Here is a 13,979-nt window from a genome sequence, read left to right as displayed (position 1 = left end):
CTTAGTGTTAGAAAGAATACTTTCAGGAGCATCTGGCTGGCTCAGTTGGAAGAACGTGTGACTCTTAATCTCAGGGTTGTGAGTTTGAGCCCCACGTTAGGATTGGAGATTACTTAAAACTATTTTAAAAGGGGGTTGAGCAGAGAGAGAAGGCTTCCATATCCCTCACTTCCCAAGCCTACCACTTACTTAGGCTATGTGATCTTGGATAAATTCTGTAATTCCTATGTGCCTCAGTTTCCTCATCCATAAAATGGGGGTCTTAGTAGTGCCTAAGTTGTAGTGATTATGGGGTTTAAATGAGTTAATACACATAATGCACCTAGAATGGTGACTGGCAAATGGTAAGCACTAAGGGTTAACTATTAATAGTATCGCTGGTCCCTCTTTTTAAATGTGAAAACCCTGAGAAAAAGCTATAGAGTATATCTATTTTTCCCAGGGCAAGTGAAGAGATGGCTTGGTTTTATGACTGGATACTGGTGCATCTTAACTATCATAGAAAAAAATCTGGCATCAGACTATTGCAGAGGACAAGCAGCTGGGTTGCTCTCAGAATTCATGGTATTTCTGTGAGAGCGCCTCAGTCTTTGCTGTATTCTTGTCCTGCCTGTGCAGGTGATTTTTTATGATAGCGACTGGAACCCCACTGTGGACCAGCAGGCCATGGACAGGGCCCATCGCTTGGGGCAAACAAAGCAGGTTACTGTGTACCGGCTCATCTGTAAAGGCACCATTGAAGAACGCATTCTACAGCGAGCCAAGGAGAAGAGTGAGGTAAGCATAAGGCAGAGGGAGTACTGTACTGGTGAAGAAATTGCCAAGTCCAGCCACATTTACTGGGCTAAGATGCTTGCCTTTTGTTGGTCAGGAAGGAGCTGAAATTTCTTCTGAATAGAAAATAAAATCAGGGCCTGTATTGGCCTGGCTATTCATTCCTAATTCCTTTTCTATCTAAATGGCTTCTATAGCCTCTTTTGGGCTCTTGTTCATGTGGAAGTGACACCAGTCATAGCCCTAATGTTTCACATTCTTTTCACATTCAGGGGAAGAAGGAACTCTCATCATAGGACTCCCGATTTGACCAGTCTCTAATTTTTATGCCACATTTGCCAGTTTCGAAAGAAATGATTATTTAGGGTTTGTTTGTGTATTTTTTTTTTTTAATCTTGATTTCAGTATTGGATCTTCCAGCTCTCAATTAACAGTCCCAAGCAAAAGAATTTCTCATTGTTCTTTCTGTGGGACAAATAGTCTGGATGATCCAGTGAGATGAATGAAAAGAAATGGGGAATCTAAGTGCCAGAGGAGTGGATTGAGAAAGATGTTGCCTTCTCTCTGGATATTTGCCATAAGGGAATGGGTGCCTGGTAGTGACATTTCGATGTGCTTTGCTATAGATTCAGCGGATGGTGATTTCTGGTGGAAACTTCAAACCAGATACCTTGAAACCCAAAGAGGTGGTTAGTCTTCTTCTGGATGATGAAGAGCTGGAGAAGAAATGTACGTACTCTAAACTAAAGCTCTCTCCTCCCTACAAAAGATGTTTCTCTGGCTCCACACATCTGAAAATGGTAGAGGCCCTTGGCTGTGTGCCATGGGTAGACAAAGCCAAAGACTGTATTTGGGGAGAAACATTTTTTATGTTAATAACTTCTACTCCATACAAGAATGTGTTATGGAGTAGAAGGCAAAATTTGCATGTGTTTTAAAAGTAATATGACTCTGAATAAATTCATATCAGGGAAGCTATGTCCGTAGACTCCTCAGCAGTGACGAATTTACTCTGTTCTGCCCAAAGAAATGTTTTTATGGAGAAGTTGGAGAAGCATACTTCTGTAACACTTCTTCCCATGTATTTCTGGCTTTTGAGAACAATTGGTTTCAGAATTACCGTATGAGCCCTTGAGGATTTCATAGCATCTTATCAGAAAGTCTGATGAAGTTCCTTTCTTATATTGTTCAAATTTGTCACCATCTTCTCTAAAAGCCTTTCAGGACTCTCCAACCATACTTGATCTTTACAGTGCAGAGATATTAAAAGGCTGAAAAGAAAAATAATAAAGGCAAGGAGGGGCCCACAACAGTTTAACCAAATAATAGTTTGAATCCAAAAAACTGCTAAGACTCCAAGAACTCTGTTCCTTCTCCAAATTAAAAAATAACACCAGTTATCTGCCTTAGACAGAAATCATACCTTGGAAACCAAATATCAGAGGGTATGGCCACTGTAATTTCAGAGAATGAGGATTACAGATAACACAGGTACTTCATCAGATCTTTTTAATTTTCTTGATAGTGAGGCTGCGGCAAGAAGAGAAACGGCAGCAGGAGGAAACCAACCGAGTCAAAGAGCGCAAGCGCAAGCGGGAAAAGTACGCAGAGAAGGTATCTCAAGCTTGAGATGGCCAACAGGGACCGGCACGGGGCAGGGTGATGCTTACAAAAAGGCTTTGGGTACATGGCTTGTCATCTTGGTTACTGGTTTGTATCCAGCTCCAGCTGTATGTGATAAGTAACAGTTCTGTGCTGATTGACATTTGGTCTGCAGAAATGAAGCCTTGATAGACCAGTACCCCCCACATAGACCTGCCCTGTCTGTGGTCACATGTATTCATGGAAATCATTTGTTGGGGCTGTTACAAAGCATAAGGCTAAATGTGGGTAAGATGGATCGATCTTAGATTACCAGATTCCATAGAATCTTAGGGCCTAAGTTGTCATTATGTCCAATCCTATCATAATTCTGCTAGTGTTCCATTCAGTGTCATCTCCTGTTAGCAAAATAAATCATTGCCCAGTCTGTTCATCTCTTTTCCTCCAGTTTATGCCAAAGATTCAAACTGTTTTTTGTTTCCCTTCTGACATTTCCCACCTGAGCCCACCAGGCTAGCTGCTAAGTGAGATGTACATTTCTTCCAATCTTAATACCAGAGTATGATTTCAGTGATCTTTTTTTTTTAATAGCTATTTTTTGAGAGAGAGAGCAGGCAGAGGATACAAAGCAGGCTCTGCACTGACAGGCTGACAGCTGCAAGCTCATTGTGGGGCTCAGACTCAAGAGCCATGAGATCATTACCTGAGCTGAAATTGAATGCTCAACCAACTGAGCCACCAGGCGCCCCTGTTTCAGTGATCTTTATTCCTAGTCTTTATTGACAAGTAAATTGAAGTGAGGCCTTTAGGATTTATTCTTGTTTCAGAAGTCAGGCTGTTGGTTCTGACTAGGTTCCCAGAATTACACCAAGGATTGTTGGTTTGAAACCATTTTACTACCTTCCAGAAAATGCTTCCTAATTTTTTCTGGTGGGCCTGCCTTACCATTGGGTAAGACCTTCATCAGCCCTCATTGAGTCCCTTGTCTTGAACAAGATAGCTACCATGAGCTTCAGACATCTTGATAGCTCTGGGCCTTCAAGTCCAACAGTGTCCATGCTTCATTCCCCTTGACTATTTGGTTTGTCTGAAGCATATTATCTGGCCACATGTTTAAATTTGTTTATTCTTAAGTGAAAATTGACTTCTTCCCCTTATCCAGGCTTGTGTTGGGCCTTCTGTCCCTTGTCCCTTTTTTTGTAAAGTCTACACCCACAGTTGTACCCTCCGCTAAGCAGAACTATTTCTAACCTAAAGGTTAGGAAATACTCACTAAGTATAGTACTCACTGTATTTACAAAGTTGAAATATCTAAGAACTGTCTAACCCATTACTTACTACTGTTTAGAACTTAAATAGCTTTAACATTCAGGAGCAACAAGAAGAAAAGGTGACTTTCTAATACAAGACATAGGGTTTTCTGAGTTTGCATCAGAAGCCATCCCCACTCTGAGCACAAAGTTTGAGATAAACACCAAGTGATAGTATAAACTACACAAAAACATTAACCCTAATATAGGTGTAGATACAAATACAGTTAGATCCAGAATTTTCCAAGCACATTCTGTGATTTCAGGTCCCTAATCTGTGACAGCACCCTACTGAACTTGGTTGTAGAACTGCTTCATGTAGCTCAACCCATAAACAATCACATGTAAACTAAGAAAATAATGACCAAAAAACGTATCTTGGGTATGACAAGAACTTTCATTCCCCTTATGCATTTTTAAAAAGAAGGCAGAGTAAAAACAGATGTGTAGAAAATATACTAAAGGCACTGACCTCCCTCTTGTAGGACTGAATCAGTTCAACCCCTGTTAAGTGCTGCAGCTTGTACATGCTAGAAGCTGACCGTGTAGCTCACCCCCATAGGTCAGGCTTGGTGCGGCTCTGATTCAGTGTGACTGGCCTACCTCTCAACTCCACATTATTGGGGTAGAATATACATAAACTCTTCTTGAGCTATTCTTTCCTCCTGCTGTAGGAGTTTTTCTTTCCTTAAAAGTATGGTAATTGAAAACAAAAAACAAAAGCCTGGAAGTTTACAGAGAGTCAGGTTTCTGTCATCACTTTCTTTTCCAACTCAAGTCTTCTTTTGGTGCCTATCTTCATGCTTTTTCCATATGTCTTGATTTGTGTATTCCCAGAAGAAAAAGGAAGATGAACTGGATGGGAAAAGGAGAAAAGAAGGTGTGAACCTAGTGATCCCATTTGTTCCCTCGGCTGATAACTCCAACCTTTCTGCTGACGGGGATGACTCCTTCATTAGCGTGGACTCGGCCATGCCCAGCCCTTTCAGTGAGGTGAGGCTCCTTTTAGATGCCTTCATCACAGCAGTGGAGACTGCATCCTGATCTTGTATACAGCATTTGCTTCTCCTGGAGTTTTCCTGCCTTGGGGAAGGGGTCTACACATGGAATCCATAAGGAGAAAAGGCAATGAGGACAAACTGGCTTCTCTGGAGCCAGAGCAGGGGATCTCACCCTCAGGAGAGAAGCCAGGCAGGAGAGAAAAATAGCCTGAGAATCACATCCTCACATGGGTACAAGGCCGTGGGCTGTGGGTACCAGGAATGGTAGTGATCCTCGATCCTTCTTCCTCCAGATCTCCATCAGCAGTGAACTGCACACTGGCTCTATCCCCCCTGATGAGAGCAGCAGTGATATGCTGGTCATCGTGGATGACCCAGCCTCCTCAGCCCCCCAGTCTCGAGCCACCAACTCTCCTGCTTCTATAACGGGCTCTGTTTCAGACACTGTGAATGGTGAGTGATCCTGTTGTCTTATACAGCTTGGGCCTGGTCCTCTGCCTCAGGAGAAGCATTGGTTTGGTGCTGGCTAAAGTCTCAGCTTTGTCTAAGATCATGGCATTTTCTACTGTCTGTAAAGAAGAGTCAAATGGAGTAAAAAGAATTTATGGACTCATTCTTTCAGTAGCCCTGTCAACTGAAAGGGAGGAAGAACTTTATAAAGATTTCAAACTTCTTTATAAAGATTTCAAACTTCTTTGTTTTCTAGTCAGCCCTATCTTTCATATTTCACCTTCATTTTTGTTAGCTTTTAATTAAAGTTTGCTTTTCTGGGGCTTTCCATTGTTTGTTCCGTGGGGCCCAGTGTTGTTGCTATTTCTCCAGGAGCTCTAGATTTAAATCTTGGGAGTAAAAGTTGACTCTCCAGGGCAGGATCACCTTGAGGTATGCAAGTGAATCACAGAGAGCATGCTCCTGGGGTTCATTTAGTAATAAACTAGTTTTAGCTATTTAGAATTCTTACTAATTCTGTGGCTCCTTGGCCCCGCCATTAAATGGGGACAGAGACCTCCCTGGAAGTCCTGAGATTCCTGAGAGCCAGCCCTCCCTGTTAGGGGAAGATTCTATTAACATGTGAAGAGATTGACTTTTTTTTTTTTTTTTTTTTTTTACCACTTGGTCCATTTGTTCCCATAGGAATATCCATTCAGGAAATGCCAGCTGTGGGACGTGGTCACTCAGCGCGAAGCCGAGGCCGCCCCAAAGGTTCAGGAAGCACAGCCAAAGGAGCAGGGAAAGGCCGGAGCCGGAAGTCCACCGCAGGCAGTGCTGCCGCTATGGCAGGAGCCAAAGCAGGGGCTGCGGCGGCATCCGCAGCTGCCTATGCTGCATACGGGTACAACGTGTCCAAAGGTGCGGAGGCCTCAGGGGGCGAGGGTGAGCTGCAGGCTCCTTTCTAGTGAGGGCCAGTCTGGAGGGTCTACTGAGCATTCTGCCGGGAGAGCAGCTAGGGCACCCCCAGGCCAGGAAGCGCATTCTCAAAGGCCACTTTGGGTTCTGCTTCTGCACTGAGCAGTATTGACTCTGCCCTTGCCCTTGTGACTTTGTACAGTTTCACCTTTGACGTGGAAGTCACTATGAAAGGAGAGAGCTGAATTTCTGGACTGTATTATTTTAAACCATCAGAATTCTTCCTGCTTTGAGAACTTGTTTTTTTCCCCCCAAGACCTGCATTTCAGTAATAACGTTTCAGTAGTCCAGGCTAGCATAGTTAACATTTACCCAGCTACGTGTGCTCCATCACCCGTGCTTCGTGTGCATGGACCCGTCTTCGGAGTGTATGGTAGAAATGAGAAGGGGAAGCTTTCCATGGAATACCTTTAACAGCAGTGCACAGCAGTATACTTGTACTGAGTGACAAAAGAGGAGAAGCCTTCTTTGTAGTTGTAGCCTGGGAAAAGGAGGAACCATGGACCTGAATATGAAGTTGCCAGGCTGTAATTCAGAAAGAAGGAGGATGACAAAGGATTGGGCCTATCAGGGGGCCTGACCTATCAGCAGGTCAGTCAGGCTGTGCTCAAGAGGAGCAGTAGCAGTCAAGAGTAGAAAAATAGGGCAAGACCTAGCGGGCACAGGCTTATGAAGCATGTGATGAGGGGCTCTGGAATGAGTGAGAAGGGAAATGGCTGTGGTGAGCATGACACTTGGAGGATGATTATAACCATTGCTGGTAGGACATCTACGATTGACTGAGTGACATCTCTCCCCATTCACAACCTGGGCTTCGTGTTTAGCTGATAGTGTTGTAGCAGGTATAGGTATTAGCTTATTAGTAAGTGTTAGCTGCCCTCCCCCGCCCCTTCCTCCTCCTGTAGGACTCTCTCCTTTCATGTATTTTTTTCATTCAACAAATATGAAGTATAATAGCTTAGGCCAGCATTTCTTAACCTTTTGCCAGTTCATCACATCCTTGAAAAACAACAGTCATACCAGCAGCCAAGGCTGCCATGGTAGAGTCTCACCCACAGATGGACAGAGCATGACACCCATCAGGGTTTCTTTTGGACACCTGGTCTGAGAAGTGGCAGGAGGGGTAAAGAAGGCAACAGGGGTGGAGTGTCACAAGAAAGACAAGAATGCTTGGTAACTGGGAATGGACTGATTCAGAGATCTCTTGCAGCTCTGCTGTGGATAGGAAGAGACAGCGGTCTGCCCACTAAGCACTTAGTATACTGTTTTTAGGAAAGTAAAACCAGTCCACAAAGAAACAATTGATGCATATTAGACAGTGTGGTATCAGGTGTAAGTGGATTTGGCTCATATGAAAGAAAAAGAGTTGTCACCCAGGGAACCCTCACTGAAGATGAGCAGTTTTAACTGGGTCCTTGAAGCTGCAGGTCTTGGGGAGTAGAGGACATCTTGTGAAGTTAAGAAGGAAGCAGCAATTACAAGTGGTGTCCCAAGAAGGAAGAAAGAATGTGTAAGAATACATTAGTGCCTATGAAGTTACACACCATCCTGAAGCCTTGGCTTCCCCACATTGTGTAATGTGTTCCCTGTCCTTGAGCACCAAGGAACCATCTTATCCTTGTGGATGAGGTGGTGTAGAGAAGGCTGGGTAGGTATCATTTTTCCCTTAAAAACACATCCCTCTTACTGAAAAGACAGTTGACAGGAAAGGAGGAGGTTTGCAAGGAGTGGCAGAGACGGGGGTTCTCCGCAGCCTCACCTCCATCCCAGACTAACCAAGGCACCAGGGCAGCTCAGACAGGCCTGCTGCCTACACTCTTCTTGTCTCTTTCTCCATTCCCACAGGAATCTCAGCCAGCAGTCCTCTGCAGACGTCCCTTGTTCGGCCTGCTGGCCTTGCTGACTTTGGACCTTCAAGCGCCTCTTCTCCCTTGAGTTCCCCTTTAAGCAAAGGAAATAACGTTCCCGGGACTCCCAAGAGCCTCCACTTGACCAGCAGCCTAGCCCCAGATTCCCTGGCCCGGAAACAGGGCAAAGGCACCAACCCCTCTGGAGGACGGTAACTACCTGAACCCTCTAGTTTCCTTCAACCAAACTAGGGGCTAGAGTCCTGGCCCTCAAGTGGTCTTTGGATGGCTTGCCCAGTGCAGCGTCTTACATCCCAGGTCACAGGGCAGAGGTGACCAGTTGCAGCAAGGGAAGGACAGGCAGGTGGTTGATGTGAGCACTTTTCTCACCTGTGTCTCAAGAGAAGTGCTCTGGGGTGGCCTATAGGAAGAAGGCCCAAGGACAGAGGTCGGCCCCACAACATCTCAAATGAACTTTACAGCCACGTCTTAAACCTCGCACTGGGGAAGGGCCTGACATAGATCCCCTTTAGATGCTCAGGCACACAGTCTCCATCCCCATTCCACTCTCGGGCACTGGCCATGTCCCTTGCAAAAGCTGTGCAAGTGCTGTGAAGAACCTTCCACAGTGGAGACCTCTCTTAGGGCTGTGATTTCCTGTAGGGCTAAGAAGGGAGGAAATCCTGTATCTGGCATCCTCAGTCTTTGGGCAGCTCCCCATATCTCCAGACCCCATTTGCCAGAGTGTCAGCTCTGAGGAGAACAGTGAGTGCGAGAAGGTAGTGGCTTGTGAGGGTGACAGAGGCTAGAGGAAGCATGCCTGGAGCCACTTGTTTTCTTCCCAGCATTTCCTCCCCTGTCCTGCATGGTTCACGCCAGAGAACCTTCAGGTCCCACCAGCAACCGTAGCAGCAGCTTCCACCCCGGGACTCCCAGAAGCCAGTAAAGAGACCAGGAGCCACCTCAATCAGCAGGACATCCTCACTGCCCCTCTAGCAGCTCCTCTTGCCCTTCCTGAATGCACAGTCTCCCCACCCCTGCCCTTCAGCCCCCTGCTTGGCTGTATGCACTGTCTGTATTGCACTGAGAAAGGAAGGGACAGCAGGAGTGAGGCGGAGAGGATGGAGAAAGGGCAAAGCTCAGCACCAACCCTCCCGGCCCTAGCCCCACCCGCCTGAGCTTGCTTCCCCTGCAGAGAGGCAAAGGGGTGGTGTTTGTATGGGAGGTGTTTCTGCCTGCTCCCCAGCCTGATGTCCCTGGTGGAGCGGGTGCTTCCGGGCGGGCCAGCCTCTAATTTGCACACCTGAAAATCGCGGAATTGAGTTTAGACAGATTGATTTTTAAAACTTTTTTTTGGAGTAGGGGTGGTAGGGGAATCATTTAATTTAAATCATTAAGATTCCCCTGCCTAAACCCAGACTCTTGTGTACAGATGCTATTTAGAGGGAATCAGAAAAATGCCAAGCCTTTTTTCTCTTTGAATGTGCTGTCTATTTTTATAACTGAACTTGTATATATGTATAAAGAGAGACACATCTTTCTTTTACTAACTGGAGAAAAAAATCTTAAATAAAATGGAGTGAGATAATTTTATGTAAATCAGGATGTCTGTGGTCTTTGCAGCTGCCTCGGGGCACAGTAGGGTTTGTGGAGGAATATAACAGGGTAAAAGGGATACAGAGCCCCAACATCATTCCCATGGCCGGAGAGGACAGCTCGTCTTTGGAACAAGGAGTGCTCTGTGGACATTTCCTCAGTGGCATTTTTCTTTTTTTTTTCTTTTCTTTTTTTTTTTTTTGTTAATGTTTTATTTATTTCTGAGAGAGAGACAGCGTGAGCAGGGGAGGGTCAGAGAGAGAGGGAGACACACAGCCTGACGTGGGGCTCGAACCCACAAACCATAAGATCATGACCTGAGCCAAAGTTAGACGTTTAACCTAACCAACTGAGCCACCCAGGCACCCCTCCTTAGTGGCATTTTTAATCAGGCTTAGGAATTTGCCTCCAGCCATCTAGAGAGGAGGTTGACCAGTGCCTGGCATGCCAAGGCCCTTGGAGTGCGAACTCATTATGACTCAGGACCTAAGACTCAGGTGTGGACAGCTTGGCCTGGTCCACTATCAGGTAGTTTCATGATGGCAGTCTTAATTACCAACAGGTTCTTTCTCAGAAAACCACAAGTGAGAGCTGATCCTGGCAGTGTGTAATGTGTAAAATTACAACTAATACGAACAAGTTTTTGGTCCCAATTTCTAAAACCGTGGTGTGTGTACAAAAATATGTATAGAAACCCCAGAAGCCAGCCTATTGGCAGTTCCGATACACACTGTCTGTGGATCTGTTAGCGGAAATACTAACAGACTGTGAATACTGACAAACTGTGAACGGAATTTAGTGTTCTCAAAGTTAGCCGTGTTTGTAAGAATCATGAAAGAAAATAAGAGTGAAATATGTTACAATGATTCCAGAGACATTCAGGCTTTGAAAACTTAACTATCTCATCAGTTGGTAAAAGAACAAGTTCCCAGCCTAGACTGGCAGTTGGTGTGTCTCTGATTGAGCTAAAACAGATACGCTCTTGCGTCACCTCTGAGCAGGGCTCGTGCTGTTCCCAAGTGTGCTGGCCGTGTGGCGTCCCGAGCGCTGGCTCACCCTGCACACCTCACATCAGAGAGGGCTGCTACTGAGCAGCTGCCGCTCACCCAGTCACAGGGTCAGCCTTTTCTCCGTTTTGTTGATCTCAAGTAGCACTGTTGTGTATGCCGGCTCTTGTTTCCCTGCTGGTACATTTGACCAATGCTTCACACAGAACAAACTATCAGTTTCCTAATTAACCAGTGCTCTCTTGTCACTGCGTGGCTTCTGGTCAACAAGCCCACTAGGATGGGTCCTCTCCAGTTCTCAGCAAGACCCCCAATGATATTCCTGCTGGAACCTTGCCAAGGTTGGCAGTGGCCACCTCTCCCGAGACGTGACAACTCAGATTCTCTCACAGCTTCATCCAGATGTGGTAGGCTAGTGCCCTTGCCTGAAAAATGTGTAAGTTTTGGATCAGAGACCTCTAGTCTTCTCAATCCCCCAACATGCTACCATATTCCTCTTTTACCCCTTTCTAATCTAGTCCCTAAAGAAACACAGCATTTCATAATGAGAAACACTCACAGCCTTAATGTTCCTCCTCATCTGTCTCTCCCTTCCCTGAGGATAGATGGATGAGACTTGAACCATAAAAGTGAAGACACCACGCTCATTAACCAGTCCCCAGGTTATGACTCATGCTCTTGTCTACCCACTTTCTGAAGACTTGTACACCTTCCATGTGAGAGAGCCCAGCTCTCAGGAACCCAGGGAGGCAGTCCCCTAAAAACGGATGAAGCCTGGGGGAGGGCTCTTGCCTGCTAAAAGAAGAATCCCTCAGGAAGCCTAAAAGCCCAGGCCTTAGAGTGCAGATCTGGCATGGATAACAGTGAGGGCTGTCTCGTTAGCCAGGGTCACCTTGCCACATGAGCCAGCTCTGGGACCTCAGGTAAGTGAATTTTAAGATGGTGAGTCTGTATGCGCAGCCTTGGAAATGCAGGGTGTGCAGTGGGCTTACTATCCCTGTTTGTGTGTGTAGGGGCTTGTTGAGGCACCCAGGACTCTGGAGACGTACCCAGGGCTTGTTTGGGATGGGCAGGAGGCAGGGCAGTGCGGACTGAGCAGTGAGCTGAGTTCTTGCCCTAGTGTCTGCCAGCATGTTCCATCAATACAGCCTTGCTGGCTTGCAAACAGTCCACGTGCCCTCACCTGTGCCCCTCGCAACAGACCATCTGTCATTAGAAACCTGTCTCCTTAGCTCCTATTAATGCCAAACAGGGAGCTGAGGTGAGATAGTAGGTTTTAGTGGTCTCAAAGTTTTAAAGATCTTCAGATGTGCCTCAAGGGCTGCTGTGCATGAGGAGTAAAGCGTCACGGCCACCCAAATTAGCCAGCACAGCTCTGCTTTTACTGCCAAAGATTTTGTGTGGTGTTCAACTGTAAGGAAGGAAAAGGATCTGAAACCTGAATCATCCCTTAAGGCAATATTTCTCAAACTTAATATGCATGAGTCACCTTAGGATCTTGAGATGCAGATTGAGTTTTAGAAAGTCCAAGGTGAGACCTGAGACTGCATTTCTACCACATCCCAGGTGATGGCCATGCAGCCAGTCCTTGGTCCACACCTGGAATAACGGGGCCTTAGAGCACGTTCCAGTTCTGCCAGTCCGAGGAAACTATCTCTGTGTGTCACCACCCCAGCCAGGAAACCCTATGCAGGAAATAACAGCTTTGTTTTTTCTCTTACTCCGCTTCATCCACCTGATGACAGAAAATGAAATCCTAATATTTCCAGGAAAATGCCGTCTACTATGAGTTTTCTCAGGTGTTTTTTTTTGTTTGTTTTTAACTGTTACTTCATGATCTTCTCCAACACCCTTCTCCTCTGGGTAGCACCCCTGTTAAACACACTAGGTATGAGAGGTCTGGTTTGCTACTGTCCCTCTGTCCAGTGTGGCTTCCAGCAACAGGTAGCTAGCCTCTTTCGTTGCTATCAGTCACTGGAGAGTCTGTGATCTCTAGACTCACTATTCTGCCTGTCTTCTTATCATGGCCACTAGACTCCTCGGGGTCGGTTAGCTTTCTTAGCTCATTGCTAAACCCTTTTCAAGGGTGTGGGGAAATTTGGCCACTCCTCCATGCTTCTTAGAGACCCCTGGCTTGTGGTGAAGGCCTACGCAAAGTTTGGGAGGTAGCTGTGGTCAGTGCTGCCCACAGGTATCTTCACAATGTTCTTTCCTACCACTTAGATGGGGAAGGTGTGTGGAGGGCAGAGTCTGTTCTAGAAAATTCAGGGCCTCTGGCTGTCTTGAAACTGTGCGCCCGGGTACTTGCTCTATGGTGGCAAATGGTGCTGGGAAAGGCCCCTGTGTGGAGGCTTCTGAGGACTGGGAGTGGCAGGAGCTTGGACTGCTTTGGCCCTCATGGAAACGACCCACCCATTGTCACCCTGCAAGCATTTGGGCCATATAGTGCCAGGCCTGGACTATGGAAATGCCACTCTCAGGTGACAGTCACCGGGGATGGGTATAAATGGTGGAAGGAAAGGGGAGGAGGAGAGAGGACATGCCTGAGGCCCACTTCCTGGGTGTTGAGGGCTGGATGTCTCACTAGGCTCCCAGCCTCTTCCTATGCTTCCATTTCTACCTTGCTTCAGGTCCAGACTTGGTGGTTCCCCTTTCTTCTCTGAAACTGCCACCAGGGGGTGCCTGGCTGGCTCAGTCAGTAGAGCATGCGACTCTTCTCTTGGGATTGTTGAGTTTGAGCCCCATGTTGTATTTGGAAATTAAAATTCCAAATTTTAAACTGCCACCACCCACTGTCTCATTCCACGACCACCCACTCCCCATTATGGCAAGCTTCTGGAGAATGTATCCCTGGTTCCTCCTAGCTACTGCCAAAAATGAACCTCTTGCTTTTTTCTATGTTAAGGGTTTTCTTGCTCATCAAAACAAGGACACCAGGTAAAAGCAGAACTGGACATAGGAATTCACAAAGCTCAAGACGTCTCTCACAGTTCTCACGGAGCCTTTGGTTCCTAGTTCCTGGCATCTGGGGGAGAGAGAGCAGGATTCCAGAAAGAGGCTCCCCAACTCTTTCCCTCCTTAGGTAAGAGTTTCTTCCCAAAAGGCAGGAGAATGTGCTCCTGTGAGCACCCCTACAAGGCCCATGCCTCTGCTCTCTTCCCATGGGACTGCTGTGTCTTGGGGCCCAAAGCTCTCTGGGTCCGATCTGGACTGGGGATTGGGCCGTAGCAGCCTCCCAAGGCAGAAAGGAAGCTCCTGTGAAAGTCACAGGAGACCCTGGCAGTTTTTCTGAGCTCTGCCATTCCCAGCTGGTGATCCCCCAGAGAGCAGCTCTGTGAGAGAATAGCCAGGAGCATTCCAAATGTTTTACCTCCTCTGCCACGATCACACAACCACAAACCTCTCCCTAAATCATGTCTACCTGTGGCTGTTCCT

The 13,979-nt window shown here is 46.5% G+C and overlaps 1 protein-coding gene across 4 annotated transcripts in view; it reads left to right on the top strand.

Annotated features, from left to right (window-relative positions):
- The window catches only part of INO80 (INO80 complex ATPase subunit), a 131,526-nt gene extending 121,986 nt beyond the window's left edge, over window positions 1–9,540 (top strand). For 2 of the 4 annotated variants that reach the window (XM_039232831.1, XM_039232835.1), the window contains 8 exons: window positions 619–777; window positions 1,401–1,503; window positions 2,300–2,388; window positions 4,524–4,679; window positions 4,981–5,140; window positions 5,822–6,037; window positions 7,940–8,153; window positions 8,787–9,540. In XM_039232831.1, the coding sequence (XP_039088762.1) occupies window positions 619–777; window positions 1,401–1,503; window positions 2,300–2,388; window positions 4,524–4,679; window positions 4,981–5,140; window positions 5,822–6,037; window positions 7,940–8,153; window positions 8,787–8,850 (1,161 nt within the window). In that variant the 3' untranslated portion in view covers window positions 8,851–9,540. Of the gene's footprint in view, window positions 1–618; window positions 778–1,400; window positions 1,504–2,299; window positions 2,389–4,523; window positions 4,680–4,980; window positions 5,141–5,821; window positions 6,038–7,939 lie in introns of all 4 variants that reach the window. The other 2 variants (XM_039232833.1, XM_039232834.1) reach the window with 2 other exon arrangements.
- Window positions 9,541–13,979: the final 4,439 nt, after the last annotated feature.

This window comes from Hyaena hyaena, unplaced genomic scaffold (assembly GCF_003009895.1).
Source record: "Hyaena hyaena isolate Hyena2069 unplaced genomic scaffold, ASM300989v1 scaffold_70, whole genome shotgun sequence".
NCBI lineage: Eukaryota > Metazoa > Chordata > Mammalia > Carnivora > Hyaenidae > Hyaena > Hyaena hyaena.
Note: the sequence above shows the minus strand (reverse complement) of the source record. Positions and strands in the feature narration are given on the sequence as shown.